We start from the raw sequence: 15,941 nt of genomic DNA on the forward strand, positions 1-15,941 counted from the left end.
TATACACACTGGGTGAATGTGCAGTAGTAGCAGCAAGCAGGTGAATTCTGTACATTAATATGAATAGACATCTGACTATTTTACAGGATAGACAATATAAACATATTTAAAATTAAAGGAATTGAAATGTACATTGTGCCTTGGTTTAGAGTGTCTGGAAGAGAGTCCTGTCCTTCAACATGAAATTCAGGTGTTAGTGTATTTTTACCATGTGACGTTTACAGGTGCAGGTCACATGCTTACTCACTAAACTCCTCCCATCTCTCTTTCCCCTCTGGCTGCAGCTCTTGGCTACTCGGTGCCGTCTGTGCCAAACGGTGTCACGCGGATCCCATCTGTAGGCGAGGCACCATCTCACCCATCCAGTCGTCACCCGTCTGTGGCGAGCACCCGGCTGCCGTCGGTGGGGGAGGAGTCTACGCACCCTCTGCTGGTGGCCGATGAAGCGGTAAGTCTCACCTGCCATCCTCGCTGTCGGGGGTGGGACATCCTGAGCTCTGTGTGCACTTTTAGCAGCACTGCCCAGTCACGTTTGAGCATGGTTAAAATACACCTGCACAGGAAGTGTTTTGTTCTATGCACAAGCAGAGAACGGCTTCTTCCTGCATCTGCTTTTCACAATAAAAGCCCCAGACTGCTGGTAAACTCTTTCTACAATATAGTGACCCATTAAACCTGACACAAGTACACCTCAAGCCCCTGAAGGTTTTATCAGATACTGTGATGTTATCATGTTGACCAATAGGCTGAAATGACCCCTCATTAGAAAAGCATTGTGTCAGTTAGTTTCAACACAGTAATGTACAGAAATCGATCAGAAACCTGTCGACCACATCAATCTGTACCTCAGACCTTAGTTAACAGTAGCTGCTGCATTTTAATCAAACACCTGAAGAAAACGTTGAGTTTAACCTGCAGTGCTGACCCATCAGTTTTTAGATCAGGTAGACACAGGTCTGATCTTCACTAGCAGAACATAAAGTCCAGCTGAAGGAATCTGCTACCTGAAAACTCTCCTGAGAGATCACCTGGGGACCACTGATGATTGTACAGGTGTCTCACTCCTCTGACCTGTTAGCTTTACCTGGAGGACTTGGACTGCTCGTCATCTAAATAAATGAGAGATGTGACACACCTGGACAGTCCGAGGGTTCAGGTGATCGTTTCCAGATGTTTTCCGTGCTCCTGAAGCTTTCTGTCACTTTAAAGTTTGTCAGTATGGTGACCTGTAGGTAACTGGGTCTCACCTATCTATCTGTTCACAGGTACACACCTACGTCAACACCACGGGGCTCCTGGAGGAGCAGCCGAGCCCGCTAACTGTCACCACCCCGCTGGAGAGCCCTACCTCTCCACAGTCTCAGTGTCCGCCGACGCCTCCGCCCCCTCCGAGGGTCCGCGGGGAGCCACCGCCACCGACGCCCACTCCAGCAGAGCCACAGGTGTTGCTGGAGCCACAAGGCGTGCGTTTTGTGCTGGGCCCCACGCCTGTTCAGAGGCAGCTGATGGAGCGGCGGCAGAAGGCGCTGAAGGATGCCGCCGAGCACCAAGAGACTAACGGCCACGGCGAGAAGCCCACCGAGCCTGAACCCGCCGCCACGCACTCCAACGGCTCGTCGGCTCCTCGCCGCCACCGCCCGCCCCCCCTCACACCCGACCTGCAGAATGTCAATAACTCGGCCCAGCGGCGCACGGCCCTGCTGGACTATGAGAACCTGCCAGCGCTTCCGCCCGTGTGGGAGGCGAGGAAGCCGAGCTCCGAGGACGAGGAGAAGAGCTGCGGCGGCTCCAAAACGCCGTCGCTCAATGGCTACAACCACCATGCCCACCACCACCTGCACCACTCCTACTCCCACCCGTTGTCCGCTGCGCTTGAGTCCTCGCACAACTACGTCAACACAGAGAACGTCACGGCGCCGCTCAGCGCCCATCGGCCTGACACGGCCCGCCGCCGCGTTGATGGGCCCACCATCTTCAACTTTGACTTCCGCCGGCCGCTGGTGTCGGGCCACAGCGAGCCGCCCAAGACGCTCAACTACATCGAGGTGGAGATGGACAGCGGGGCCGGGAACAAAGGCGCCTCCGACGGGAGCAATCCCCACACACCGCGCACCCCCTCCTCGCCGTTGCCCCCCACCACCCCCACCCGCCGCACCGAACTCTATGCCCTCATCGACATCGAGCGCACCGCTGCCATGTCCAACTTACAGAAGGCGCGGCCGCGGGACGACGGCACGTCACGCAAGACGAGACACAACAGCACGGAGCTGCCCACCAAAAGCACGGCGTGACACCCCCCCCTCCCCCGTTTTTACTCTGGGCTCCACGCCGAGCCGCACACGGACTCCATGAGCCGGACACTTCCTGCAGACAGACTGATGATGACATACCTCTGCTGGAGGCGGCGTGCTGATGATGTAATAGACTTCCTTATATGGTACAAATCAGTATTACTGAACAAAGCATTCCATTTAGCCTTTTATACGAGTCACTACGTGCTGCTGTAAGTCACTTATGTTCTACATGTACAGTAGATGTGCCACAATAAAAGTCTGGTTTTATTTCTACTGCAGAGCCTGTTTGGGGAGGAGTCTGTTTAGCTCATTTAAATGTCTGAACTAGTGATGGGAAATTTGATTCTTTTTACTGAATCAAGTTTTAATGAGTCACTCACCAAAGTGAATCGGGTTTTTTGAGTCATTTGATTCACTGAGTCAGTCGACCAGAGAGTGCAAAAAATGTACATTTTCACTCAAACTTGATTTGTTTCTCTTTTCATGTAAATCCTACTGCTAAGATGAGTGATTCTAAAAGAAAAACAACTATTTTATAGAGCAAAAAAGAGCAAAGACATTTCTAAAATTAAGCAATTTCCTATCAAAATTGCTTAATAAACATTTATTTTGTTTATTTTTATTTTATTAGTATTTTCCTTAAATGTGTCAAATATATATTTTCTCATCTAAATGTCCACTGAGCTGTGAGCCAGGGGGCGGTAATGCGCCTTAACATTGTTTGCCAACCAAGAAGAAGAAGCTGTGAGCCAGGAGGGAGGGGGTGAGTAGCTCAAATGTGCTGTTAGCATGTTAGCAGAGCGATGCTACTGTGAACCGAGGAGCTATTGTCTTGATGTGAGCTTCTACTCAGGGTTTTTTCTTCCAGTTCAGAGCAGAAATCTTTTTGTTACGAAACTGGATGTTGTGTTTTTCTCCACAATTTTAATTATAAGCTAGATACATTGCTGCTAACAGCAACAGGGATGAGTCAGTGAGTCAGTTGGGCTTGTGAATCATGAGTATTGAACGACTCGTTCATGATTCGCGCATCACTAGTCTGAACTCGGGTTTCTGGTGCAGCAGTGAGAGAAGATCTGCAGTTTGGCGATGACTGATGAAGGCACCACATGTGACTGAAGTGCAGACTTTCAGCTTTTGCTCAGCAGCTTTACAGATTTACTTTTTGCTGTCTGGGATCTGCAGTGTTAAAAGCAACTCTTACATTTAGACAGTCTGTCCACTTACTTTTTATCTTGTGAGAACGGTGTAGTACTTTAATGAAACCCTGCCCTTCAGTCCCATCCTGGTTCTTACACAGGAAGAACTATGAAACCTGGCCTTCGTCAGCATCACTGCACCTGAGCACACAGGTGTTTTCCTGTATGACCTCAGCGCAGCAGGTTTAGGAGAGAATGCTGAAAACGTGTGCTGACAATACCTGTTCAACCAATCACATCCATTCACTGGCTGTGGGACAGGAAGCTGTACAGAGTCGGTGGAATCCAGATGTTTATGTTACTGCGCTAATCTGTCATTCACCTGCTTTTATGTTCCTGTTACCTACAGGTGTGTTACTCATCCACCCCACACATCTGACCCTACACCCTAAACATGACCCCAGTATCAAATACTCTAGTACATCTCGCTGCTCACGCTTTGCACTGCAGATCTACACCTTTAGCCCTCCACAGGACTGTTGGCAACAGGTGATCAATGTGATGAATATTGATCGACCCCATTGGTCTAAAGGTCACATGATTGATGTGTGAGACCGACTCAAACTTAGAAAACACTTTATTTCATCACATTTACATCTGAAAAACACGACAGTACAAAACTGATGACAGATTATAAAATATTTACACGGCCGCCTCACTCCGAGTGCCGGCCCTGCGTGGCGAGTCTCCGCCTGCTCATCAGCTCCACGGTGCGATGGTACTCGTCTAATTTGTCTCGGACTTTGTTATAAAGCTGGAAAAACAAAACAGTAAGTGCAGAGCGTCAGGTCACGTGTGCGCGTCTCAAGTCACTCAAGTGCACTGACAGGAAAAAGGAAGTGACTCACGGCGCCTTGGGTCTGCGTCTCGTTCAGCGCCTGCAGGAGCTGGTCGATGGACGTGTACGGCAGCCATGCCGGGGGAGACGTGGCAGAGAGCGGCCGCTGAAAAAGGCGAGTAAAAAGGAAAGGCGTTAAAACAGCACCGACACGTCACAGATACGCATGTCGGCGTGACTTTTACCTCAATTCCAAAGTACTGGTGACCACGCCCCAGGACGGCGTCCACATACTCCAACACGAGCTCTGCCGCCGCCTCCAGCAGGTCAAAATTCAGGAGGAGGCGCAGCAGAGACGGAGCGTCCACGCGCTGAAACAGAGAGTGGCATGGTGGGAAAAAACAAACCTTACGTGGTAGGGCTGCACGATTAATCGTTAGAAAATCGCGATCTCATTTCCAAATGACAACGATTTTAAAAAAGAAAAAAAGACAATTGTAGCGCATTTTGATCCGGGACGTACTCTGCATGAAAACAAGCGCTCACTCTTCCTGCTCAACAAATGACAAGGGCGGAGCCTTATACCACGTGATACAGAAGCTGTGCCGTGTGATGCTAAAATTAGCAGGAAAAAACCACGGAGAGCACGTCAGGGATGACGAGAAAGTGACAGGAGAAAATCCGTCCCGGTCAACCACCCAAACATCAATAACGGGAACCTTATACAGCGCTTCCCTATACACGTCGAACTCCCGCAGGCACAAAGACATTACGGAGGCTATCACTTATCACCTGACCAAAGATATGGCTCCCATCAACACTGTGCAAAACGAGGGATTTGGGAAAATGATCAACACCCTAGACAAACGCTGCACAGTGCCGTCCCGCAACTATTTTTCTATCGTTGCACTACCTGCTCTGTACACGCAGCGTCGAGCAACGGTGGAGACGGAATTTCAAGCAGTACAACATTTTGTTTTTGTGTTTATTTATTGTTTTTATGTTCAGTCTCAACTGTTACGAATTTGATGTGCAGTTAATAAGTGCAATAAATATTTATACTGGAAAAGAAAATCGTGATCTCAATTCTAAGCCAAAAAAATCGTGATTCTCATTTTATGCAAAATCGTGCAGCCCTGTAACCCCGCCCGCTCCTCTTCACCAGCCGAGCTCTCACCTTGTAGCCTTTGACCAGCCAATCGGGTAGAGGGACACCATGTGACAGCAGCTTGTGGATGACGTAGCGGTGATGCTGCCCATTGGTGGAAGGATACTTGTCCAGGTAGGAGGCGAGAAGACGCCACGCCTCGTCTGCGGTGCTGCGAACAGAAGGAGGTTGTTGTTAGTTATATGGAGGTCCACGGGCGTCTGTTTCCTGCAGATAAACAAAGAAGTGTCAATCAGTAAGTGATTGTTGGAAGCTCACCTGGACTCTTTGGTGTTGACAACTGACAGCTGATTAACAGCCAACCAGCTCCAGGCTTCGTTCTGAGACTCCTCCCCTCCAAGCTGCAGCTTGATGCACCTGAAAACAGTGCGAGGTAAACAAATAGGTGAAAAAGACAAAGCCGTAAACGGAGAGCGCCGCTGAGGCGTGCGGTGGTGGACCTACTTGAAGGCGAGGCCCTCAAAGACGGGTGTCAGGCTCAGGTTGAAGGTGCGACTTAGAACCAGCGCAGAGTCAAAGAGTCCCGTCTGAACCAGCAAGACCAGCAGCTCTGCCGCCGAGGCTCCGCCTACACACAGTTACATGGTCACCTGTTTACTGTAAAGCTCCGCCTGTGTGTGTGTGTATATGTGTATATACGGATATTAACATCTTCATGGGGACCAAAAGTTGGTAGTTTACTATACTTGTGGGGACAAACAGCCCTCGTGGGTCCTCATGAGTTTGAAGCATTTTTGAGACTCAGAATGTGGTTTTAGTGTCAGGGTCACAATTAGGCTATGGATAGGTTTAGGGTAAGGGTCAGTGTCAGGAGCTAGGGAAAGCATTATGTCAATGAGATGTCCCCACAAGGATATAAATACACATGTGTGCGCGCATTAGCGTACCTGCGATAGCAGCGGAGGGCGGGTGGTGCTGGGCGAGGGTGAGCCGGCTGCGAGACAGGATGTACTCCTTCTCCAGGTCTCTGACCTCCAGGATATCCACCTGTCGCTTGACTGAACAGGAAGCAGAGCAAGGGTTACAGCAGCTCGCCACCAGGGGGCGTCACCTGCCTGGACAGAAGCCTTATCCACTCTGAAAATGGTGGGACTTCAAGTCTAAAGGCCCTGGTGTGTTTGATTTAAGACTCACCTGGCTCAGCAGGAAACTCTCCGTCAGAGTTTCTCTTCGGAGACGCACCTGGACGCTCGTACTGCAGGAAAACCCCCCACAAAAAACAAAATCACAACACTGTTGGACAGGTCACACAGATTCAGTCGGTGTGTGTGTGTGTGTGTGTACCGTTGCCCCGGAGACCGGCTGGACGATCCAGGCGTACTCCGGCCTGATGAGGCGTAGACAGTTGAGAGCAGCCAAGTAACAGTTCACCTGCTTCTGAAGGCCGAGGCGGGTTCGAACTTCCCGACCGAGACGCATCCCAAACTCGAACATCACCGTCCCAGCTGAGCGCACACACACACACAACACATGGATAAACGAGACAGACGTGTGTGTGTGTGTGTGTGTGTGTGGGGGGGGGGGGAGACTGACCTTTGCGGTAGTTGTGGCGAGCGATGTGAAAGGCGTACAGCAGCTCATAGTAGTTGTGGGTGAGCAGGTCGAGTCCCCGGGCCCTAGACTCAATGATGCTGACAACCTGAGAGCAGAGGTCAAAGGTCAGCACTCAGGTCCCAAAGTCACACGAACACTGCAGCATCACTGAGAGTTAAAAACTGTCTAAATTCTTTCATCTGCAATAAAATGATCAGCGTTGCTGCTTTACCAGGTGTAACAATTACGTTTAACATCCATGAAAACAGGATTTATTAAATTCAACGGAGTTAGAAGTTAGCTCGCTAGTTTCCACCTAAACATGATATAGCATGTTCTGACTGAGAGATTTCTGAAAGAATCCAAACGTGCAGCTCTATCACTTCCAACATAAATGAAGACAGAAAACTAAACAGCAGTGACGTTTGTAGGGTTACTGAAGTTGGGCTAGCTGCTATATAGGGAACAGAGCAGCTGCGAGAGAATTCAGCATTAATGAATCGATGGCACAGAAGTGGAGGAAGCGCAGTTTGTGGCTCTCCTCATATTCCAAAAGTGCTTAGTCTCTTTGCTGTGGCTGTCGCCTGGCATAATTTACAGATGATGTTGTTTGCAGCCGCTGCAATGCTTTCGACCAAAACAGGCGCAGCTCGATGACATCATCAACATGCACTATAGCGGTATAGTCAAAATCTCTACCGTTGGCCAAATTCATATTGTTTGTACCGTTTACACCGCCCACCCCTGATTTGTACCATCAGAATGAATGAGACTAGTGTTGGGCTACACTAGCAAACGGTTTTACGAACTAAACTTATGACTGTTGGCCAAGAGGACTCCTGTACGGCTGTGACGTTCTCCCAGAAGCATCACACTGAGGTGCAAGAAAAAGTCAAACAAATGATGTCAAATAAAGATTTTCTCTATTTCTCGCCAACATGCCGTCCACCACAGCTGTAGCTGCTTATGTCACAGTTGCTAGGCAACAGAAGCCACCCATTGCAGGCTAGACCGTCCAATTTAACGGCCTCGCACTTCCGGTCTTTGCGGCTACGCAGACCAGGTGGGCCGGATCCTTCGAAGGATTCAGCCCTGAGGTGACGATGTCGCTACACAGCACATGCTCAGACGTCACAATCACACATGGATGCATTTCGTTTGCGAGGGCCACCAAAGCCTCACTCTGACCCGCCAGTACAGCTCGCAGCGCGGGTGGAGAAACCAGCTGCGCAGAGCAACATAACAATATAAATTTGGACAACGGTAGAGATTTTGACTAAACCGCTATGGCGCATGTTGATGGAGTCATCAACATGCGCAGAGCAGCTGTTTCAGGCCGGAGGAGGTAAAGCTGCAGACTGAGAAGAAGCAGAGTGGGTGGAGGCCCAAGTGAAGAAGCCGCTGAGGTGGGCAGTGGTGAACTTTTACAATAATGAATTAAGCCTGGATGTGTTGCAGCTCTGTAGCGTCCTTATTTGAAAGTAAAACCATCATCCTTTGATCCACATATTCCTTTTCTGGATCCATGCATTCACCTCCTCCGCATCCACCCTCGGATCTCCTCTCGTCTCCTCAGCCAGGAGGACGTCCTTCAGAGGAAGCTCGTTTCATGGTCTCAGGCAAGGGTGAATACGTAGTTTCACCTTTACACCAACTCCCACCTCCACCTCCACTCATAAGAGACAACTCCACCACTCGTCCTCGACCTAACCCAGCCGCTCCATCTGGTTTCTGTTTTAGCTTCACGTAAACAACTGTAAAACTAAAACTTCAGGGTCAAAAGGTCAGAGGTCACGTTACCTCGTCGTGCAGGTTGACGTAGGGGAAGTTGACCAAATCCTGCAGCTGCGAGCGTTCACACAGCACCACCACCAGCTGACGGAGGCAGTCCAACTGCCTAAGATACAGGGAGACACCTGCTCAGACACGCGACCTTTGACCTTTAGCATTGACTGCCAACATAGAGCGTTTACCTCCACCTGTGTGTGTGTGTGTGTGCGCGCGTACATGCTGCCGTCGGGGTTCTGTGTCAGAGCGTCGTATGCCTCGCTGTTGTGTCCGAGGTCCAGGTGATGTTTGAATATCCGCGTCCACAGCGCCGCCTGAACACAGACATCAGATCAGTTTACGCACCGACAGCGTGCCGGCACGCTGCCGTCAGACCGCCACATCTCACCTGACTGCTGACATCGCCGACGGCCTCCGTTATGGCCAGAGTGGCGAGCTGGATGACGAGCTCGGGCAGACCGACGTCCTCCAGCAGACGCAGCACCTGAGGGGAAAATGCACATTCGTTAAAACACGCCATGCTGCTGCTTCCTGTCCTCGCCGGCTTTGACCATCAGCGTCAGGTGGAACCTCAGAATCTCCGCCTTCTACCTTGTTGTAGTACTGCAGTCGGGGTGTAGCAGGGGCGACTGCGGCGTCTTCATCCTCGCTACCAGTTAACCTCATCAGAAACTCCTCCTTTTCCACCTCCGTTGCTGCCTCCTGGAAGCACCGCAGAGCCTGACAAAAGGAGCAAAACAAAAGAACACACAGGAAGTGAGGTTATGGCGAGCAACTCTGCCTGTAGGACATGAGGTTGCCATGGTGACCCACCTTCTGGCCTTCACCGTTGGCGAGGTAACACTGAGCCAGCATGAAACGACAAGAGGCGATGTTCACCTGGCACCACGGACCAAGCAGACGCACGTACTCCTGCAGGGGGACAACACGTGGACTTGTTCATCGGTTACAGCTGTGCACATCTGGACTGTTGTTAAAGCCACTCTGCCACATGATTAGGCACACCTGTTCAACTGCTTCTTGTACAATATCGAATGAGCCAATCACACGGCAGCAGGTTATTGGATTTAACAGGGTTCACGTGTCTTTCCAGGGTCAAATTCAAGGACTTTCAAGCACTTACAAGGTCAAGCTTTTCCAGCACATGTTTGACCTCAGTGACGAGACAAGCAAATCATCCTCGGCTGATTTCGACCTTTGTTCCCCTTTTGTTAAAAGGTTGCCTTACATGCATGTAGTGCATGAACTCAACACATCGCAAACTTTCAGGTGTGCAAATGTGAACAAATCGGCTTGTTAGAGAAACTCCCACAACGCCGGGAAAAAACAACAAAACTGGAATTACAGTGATGAGAACTCTTTTCAGTCTAATTGTTATTTGTGTGAATGAAACCATTTTAAGTACCAAACCCAAAAATCAGCCATTTTCAAGGATTTCAAGCACCCGTACGATCCCTGTTACAAACACCTCCTTTCCAAGAGGAGCTTCTGAACCTGAGGAGGAGGAGCAGGAGGAATCCTCACCTGCAGCTGAGTGTACTGACAGTTGGCAAGCAGACACTCTGGGAACTGGAAGCCAGGGTTACTGGGCCATCTGGGAGAGAGACCAGTTAGGGAACAACAGGAAGTTAAACACCACAGACCACTGGCGAGTTTCACTTAACGTGAAGAGGCGGAGCCCAATCAGGGCACGATGAAGGATACAGCAGCTGAGCGAGCAGCTGCACCACACTAGAGATCACGTCAGTCCAGACGAGCAGAGCTCCGCCCTGCTGGTTCGAGAACAGCTGAGACACGATGAGTCGGCGAGCTGCCGTCTGGTAGAAGAGCTCCACAACGGTCTGAGGGTTCAGAGCTGCGGGGGCGGGACAGGAAACGCACACGCTTTAAAAACCACACGGACCAGGACCGTCGTCCCTGACGTCACATCACAAATCAAAGCTAAACACGCAAACAGAGCAGACCTGATCGTCCAGAGGTCATGGTGGGCGTGTCCGACAGCTCCAACACGGTGAGGTGCTGCAGGTTGGCGTCTCTGAAACATCAGAACAGGAAGTGCTCAGTGTGGTTGCTACGGACCTGAGAGCTGTGTGTGCTGCGTGTATTAGTGCTCACATGGTGCTGATGGGCACGGAGGAGGCGAGGCTCTGACTGACATGTTTGAGGAGATGATAGGAGGACAGGAGCTGGGAGGTCCGAGGAATCAGGTCCTGCTGTAGCTGCAGCAGCTGAGCCCCCCCACCCAGAAACACCTGGACACAAACACACCTGTTGAGCTGCACACGTGTGGCTCATAAACACACCGAGGAGAAAGACGATCAGGTGATGGTGAGAAGCTCTCGGATGTCTCCGGACAGCTGTTGCTTGGATACAAGAAGCTTCTAGCAGTGCGCTGTCACATGAAAGAGGTCCTCGGCCCCCATGTAACCTCTCAAAATTACCACATGCCAATCAGAAGCCCTTCAAATCCCCCTTGTACCCCTGATTCCGGCTTGACCGTCTCATACAGACAAGCCGAGACCTCTTCCTGTCAAAAGGGAGTTCTCCCTTCCTATCATCACCAAGCAGGTGACGGTGTGTGTGTGTGTGTGTGTGTGTGTGCACGTACATTGTCTCCAAAGCGCAGGTAGAGCTTCTGCAGGATGAGCAGGTCTCTGCAGAACAGCGCTCTGGTCATGGCCATGTGACACACGGCCTGGGAGATGACAGAGACCGCCGTGCTGCCGCTGTACAGCTGAGACAGGCCGATCCTTAAATTCAGGCTCTGACCTGCAAGACAAGGCGCAGGGCACACTGAAGCGACTGACAGCGGGGTCGCACTTTCATTCACCGAGAGGGTATTACCGGGCGCCACGAGTCCGTCCCCGCCGACCTCGGAGTCCGTCTCCAGGTCCATCTCTCTCAACAGGACCATCATGGCGGCCATCGGGTTTCTGACATCCTGAAGTTTGTTCTGGACATCCACGATCACGTTATCACTGTGGAGGACAGACGCCACGTGTTTAAATCACCAGCAGCGACCCCGGTAAATTCAGCCTGCGACCCTCTGAAAGTCTGACGTGTGAAAACAAAGTTACACTGCTGCCTGTGGTTATGACTTCAAAGGAAACTTAGCTCCTCCCCCCCCGATCATCACCGAAGGACCGACAGGAAGTGCGGCGCTCACTGAAGGATCCAGTTCTTTTATTTCCTGAGGATGTTCAGTGATTATCTCCTCAAAGTGTCTCTACGCTCTCTGAACCTGTGAGCACACCTGAGCTCCTGCTCATTAACCATCAGGATGCTTTTCTTTAACGTACAACCTAAATTTAAAACAAGTACGTCGGGGGTCATGTGACCCACCTGTCGTTGCACAGCAGGTTCTCCAGGACGAGCTCGGCCGCTCTCTCGGGCGCCTGCAGGTACTCCAGAGCTTTCTCCATCTCGTACGCCATCTCTGCAGAAACGGTGTCGCTGATGAGCCGCAGGCACTGAACCAGCTGCAGGACATCCCGCCCCGCCTCCGGGTCTGACAGCACAGGTGAGCACAGGTGAGATCAGGACGTGCAGCAATCGTCAAACCAACACACTGGCTGTCTCTTTACCTTCTGCGACTGGCGTCTCCTCCTCTGAGAGCAGGTACTGGTCGTGGGAAAGGTACAGGTGATCCACGGCGAAGCACGGCAGCAGGTATGACAGGAAGCCCTGAAACACAGCGGGACGAAAACGGGCGTCACCTCTTTGCCAACAACCACAGGCACGCAGCAACGCCTGCAGGCGGTCCACTCACCTTCCGGAGCAGACAGACCATCCCGGTGTGCTGGCTCACGGTCAGACCCAGAGGAGATGCCTGGACCTCCTGGTACTGCAGACAGCAGGAGTAGAACCGGGACCAGAACTCCACCTGCAGCTGTCGGTACTCCTCCTGAGAAAACTCGAACTCTGTGATGCTGCTCTGCAGCTGCAGGAGGGAAAGAGACGAAGCTTGTTAAAAAAAACAGTCTGAAAAGTTCCTGTTCTGGTTCAGATCGCTCTGCGTTACCTCGCTCTCAACAGCCAGCGTCACCTCCTTCCTCAGAGCCTCCCAGGACAGGTCCCAGATCCTCTCCGAGCCTCGCCGAAAGATCTGAGCAACCCACACAAAGACCATCCAATCAGTTATCAATCAGCGAACCAATCAGAGTGAATCAGACACACAGCTAGGTTCTCACCTGCAGGGCTTTCACGATGGCCGAGGCTGTGAAGCGAAGAGGAGAGAAGAGAACCTCGAGATACGTCTCCTGTCAGGGGTCAGATCACATGGTCAGCACTACCCGTTCATTAAAACACTGGTTACTGGTCTGAACTGGTCTCACCCGGGGGTCCAGGTCCACTCCGATGTGGATTTCTTCTTCGGGTGGAGGCTGAACAAACACCTGGTTCCACTGAGCCGCCGTGTTGCTGTGAAACACGCCGACAGGTGAGGAACATGTGCGGCGACAGACGGCGGAAACACGTGGAGAACATATCAGGAGGACGCTGGCATTTCAACTCACTGCTCGAAGCTGATGTATTTGACCACGGTGGCGTTGGATTCATCCAACCACAGAGCCCAGATGTCCGAGGAGGTCAGCGTGAAGTCTACAAGCGTCTCCTGCTCACAGAGAGCGGTTCAGAATACAGGAAGTAACCACAAACAGAAAAACGAGGCCCGCCCCCTGGCTCCGCCCGTGCGTTCACCTGTGTGCTGAACAGCGTGGAGATGTGCTCGAGGCTGTAGCGGTTGTTGTCTGTGGCGACCAGCTGCAGCACGGTGAACTGCCCCCGCTGAGGGACAGCGAGGTAGACGCAGACGCACAAGCCTGTGGTGGAGGAGAACGCCAGGCGCAGGCGGTGACCGTGGCCCGGCAGGCGCTTCACACCCTTACACGCTGGCATGTACTCCAACATGTCCGCCTCCAGCAGGCAGCCATGCTCCTGAGGGGGCGGAAGTCACGTCAGCACGCGGCAACTCAAACGTTAAACGTCAACAATGTGTTTGGGTGCATGTGTGCGATGTCATCACCCTGAGCGACCACATGCGCAGGCGGTGGTCCTGACACAGCGCAAAGATGAAGGAGTCTTCTTCCAGCTCCCGCACGGCGAGGCTGAGCACGAGGTCGGCCGGGCTGTGCTCGCCGCGGATTGCCGTGGGCATCCACCCAGACAGCCGCTGCATCACAGAGCTCCTCTTCAACTCCAGCACTGACATGTTGCCTGGAAACGGTGAGCACACGTCTTAAAAACCGCCCAACGGGCCACGCCCACATTAAACATAGAAACTCCTCCTCACCCTGAGAATCGGGCGACGGCAGGGTGACCACTGTGATGCCTCCAGCAGGAGAAGCCAGAGCGAAGTGTGCATCTCCGTGGTAACTGAGCCAGGCGAAGGCAGTGCCGGGACTCGCCGTGGTTCCCACTGAGCTGGGGATAAGGGCGCTGTGGGCGGGGTCCTGCAGGCTCAGCTTCCCCACATCAGTGAAGATGGACTGCATGTGCAACTCTGTGACCAGCTCCTACACGTGCACAGAGGAGTGTTCGAGGTCAGTAACAGATAACTGTTTCTATGGTAACCATGGTAATCTCACAGGGCTGTTGGTAGTTTGGTATCAGACCTTAAAGTCTGACTCATCCGTCGTGTCCATAGTGACACTTTCATTAATCAATTGATAACGGTAATCAGTAATCAACAACCGCACGCTGTCCTGCAGCTGGTGGTGCGGCTTCTCCACCCACCACAGGACAGCGTGCAGGCTGAGGGTCACCGTCAGCTACTCACGCTGCGGTACATGCGCGTGGGGTGGGGCAGCAGCAGCCTGTGGACGCTGCGATTGGTGGAGATGAGGATGACGACGTTGCTGAGCGTCTCCTGGATGGTGACTCCTCCGGGCAGGACGGCACAGTGGGTGAAGCGGAGCCTGACGGCGTTGTTCAGCAAGTTGGTGTCCAGAGACTGCTCCACCAGCACCACCGAGTCCCCGGACGTGGACCTGCATGAGTGAGAGTGTTAGCAGAGAACGGCTGACAGCACCTGCAGAGCACCTGGAGAGCAGCTGGTACCCACCAGTGGATGAACCTGTTGCTGGTGACCGACAGCAGCTTCCCGCTCTCCTCATAGTGAAACGCTCCCGCGCTGTCAGGAAACTTCAGGCTGCCAGGTGGCACGCTCACACCTGCAGACCGGAAAGACAGGTGAGGGAGAACAGGTGAGTCCGGTTTGAACAGGTTCTTGACCTGCAGGTGTCTGAAGCTCTGATCAGCAGGTGACAGTGTTTCTCAGATCAGTAATCAGCTGCTTCCGGAGGCGCAGACAACAAAGACTGCAGGTCAAGGCCCCGTGATCAGCGCAGGTTCACCGTGACAGCTGCGTGACCAGGTGCGCAACAGGTGAGCAGCTAACGGAGCTAGCTGACACTAAACGGAGACGGAGGAAGATTTACGCGCTCACCTGGTCAGGTGAGAGTTCGGAAGTAAAAACAACAACAGAAACACCCCCAGGCCGCGCGCGGCTAGCAGGAAGCTAACACGCTAACGCCGGCAGGTACGGGCCGTCAGGCTGTTAGCTCCCTGCTAGCCGCCGACAGCGGCGCGCAGGTGAAGTGCACGTGTTACCCAGATTCGCGGTGAGCTCGCGCGGCCTCCGCTCGGCCTCTCTCTCGAACCCGCAGATCTCGATGTAGCTACGCTCCAACGCCGCCGCCATCTTGTCCTCGTGCCGCTGCGGCCGCGCGTTGCGCTTTCAAATCCGCTCCAGCTTCTTCTTCTTCTTCTTCTTCTGTGTAGGGTTTATTGGCAGTTGGCAAACAGCAAAATGGTGCATTACCGCCACCAACTGGTGTGGAGTGAGGACCGAAATGAAGGAAGGAAGGAAGAAAGAAAGAAAGAAAATAAAATATTCAAATCCCCCCCGAAACAAATGGGTCTGCCTTAAAAACCAAAATACAGCCTGATAACTTTCACTTATAGAGCTCATGCGAAATAAATCAAGTCCAACTTCACTTTCATATCATCCAGCTTTTTGATCAGTTGTCTCCTTTCAGCATCATACTGCTGACAATGCAACAGAACGTGTTCGATTGTTTCTTGTTCCCTATGCAGTCACACTCCCCTGCACAGTGTTTACCTATTAAAATAATGTGCTACTTAAACCAGTGTGTCCGAATCTCAGTCGAGATATAATCGTC

General features: G+C 52.1%; 2 protein-coding genes across 2 annotated transcripts in view; one reads left to right on the forward strand and one right to left on the reverse strand.

Moving 5' to 3' along the window:
* The window catches only part of LOC102194035 (fibroblast growth factor receptor substrate 2-like), a 12,923-nt gene extending 10,351 nt beyond the window's left edge, over positions 1 to 2,572 (forward strand). The window contains exons 6-7 of the mRNA XM_005753308.1: positions 285 to 448; positions 1,266 to 2,572. Coding sequence (XP_005753365.1) covers positions 285 to 448; positions 1,266 to 2,291 — 1,190 coding nt within the window. The 3' untranslated portion in view covers positions 2,292 to 2,572. The remainder of the gene's footprint in view (positions 1 to 284; positions 449 to 1,265) is intronic.
* A 1,493-nt stretch (positions 2,573 to 4,065) lies between these two features.
* nup160 (nucleoporin 160) lies at positions 4,066 to 15,546 on the reverse strand. Its single transcript, XM_005753309.2, has 34 exons — positions 15,370 to 15,546; positions 14,822 to 14,930; positions 14,537 to 14,747; positions 14,051 to 14,273; positions 13,784 to 13,974; positions 13,459 to 13,695; positions 13,275 to 13,372; positions 13,095 to 13,179; positions 12,951 to 13,019; positions 12,782 to 12,865; positions 12,530 to 12,700; positions 12,345 to 12,444; positions 12,103 to 12,268; positions 11,605 to 11,738; positions 11,369 to 11,529; positions 10,876 to 11,012; positions 10,725 to 10,795; positions 10,465 to 10,615; positions 10,285 to 10,354; positions 9,574 to 9,672; positions 9,352 to 9,480; positions 9,149 to 9,244; positions 8,980 to 9,074; positions 8,773 to 8,869; positions 6,973 to 7,078; positions 6,724 to 6,884; positions 6,574 to 6,634; positions 6,327 to 6,437; positions 5,884 to 6,007; positions 5,698 to 5,796; positions 5,449 to 5,590; positions 4,517 to 4,642; positions 4,342 to 4,437; positions 4,066 to 4,247 (listed from the first exon to the last, which is right to left on the reverse strand). Exons 1-34 carry the CDS (start codon positions 15,458 to 15,460, stop codon positions 4,149 to 4,151), a joined length of 4,200 nt encoding a protein of 1,399 aa, XP_005753366.1. The 5' UTR covers positions 15,461 to 15,546; the 3' UTR covers positions 4,066 to 4,148.
* Between the last annotated feature and the right edge of the window lie 395 nt (positions 15,547 to 15,941).

The sequence above is a fragment of the Pundamilia nyererei genome, unplaced genomic scaffold (genome assembly GCF_000239375.1).
Source record: "Pundamilia nyererei isolate P.nyererei 1_Seehausen unplaced genomic scaffold, PunNye1.0 scaffold00419, whole genome shotgun sequence".
NCBI classification, from domain to species: Eukaryota; Metazoa; Chordata; class Actinopteri; order Cichliformes; family Cichlidae; genus Pundamilia; species Pundamilia nyererei.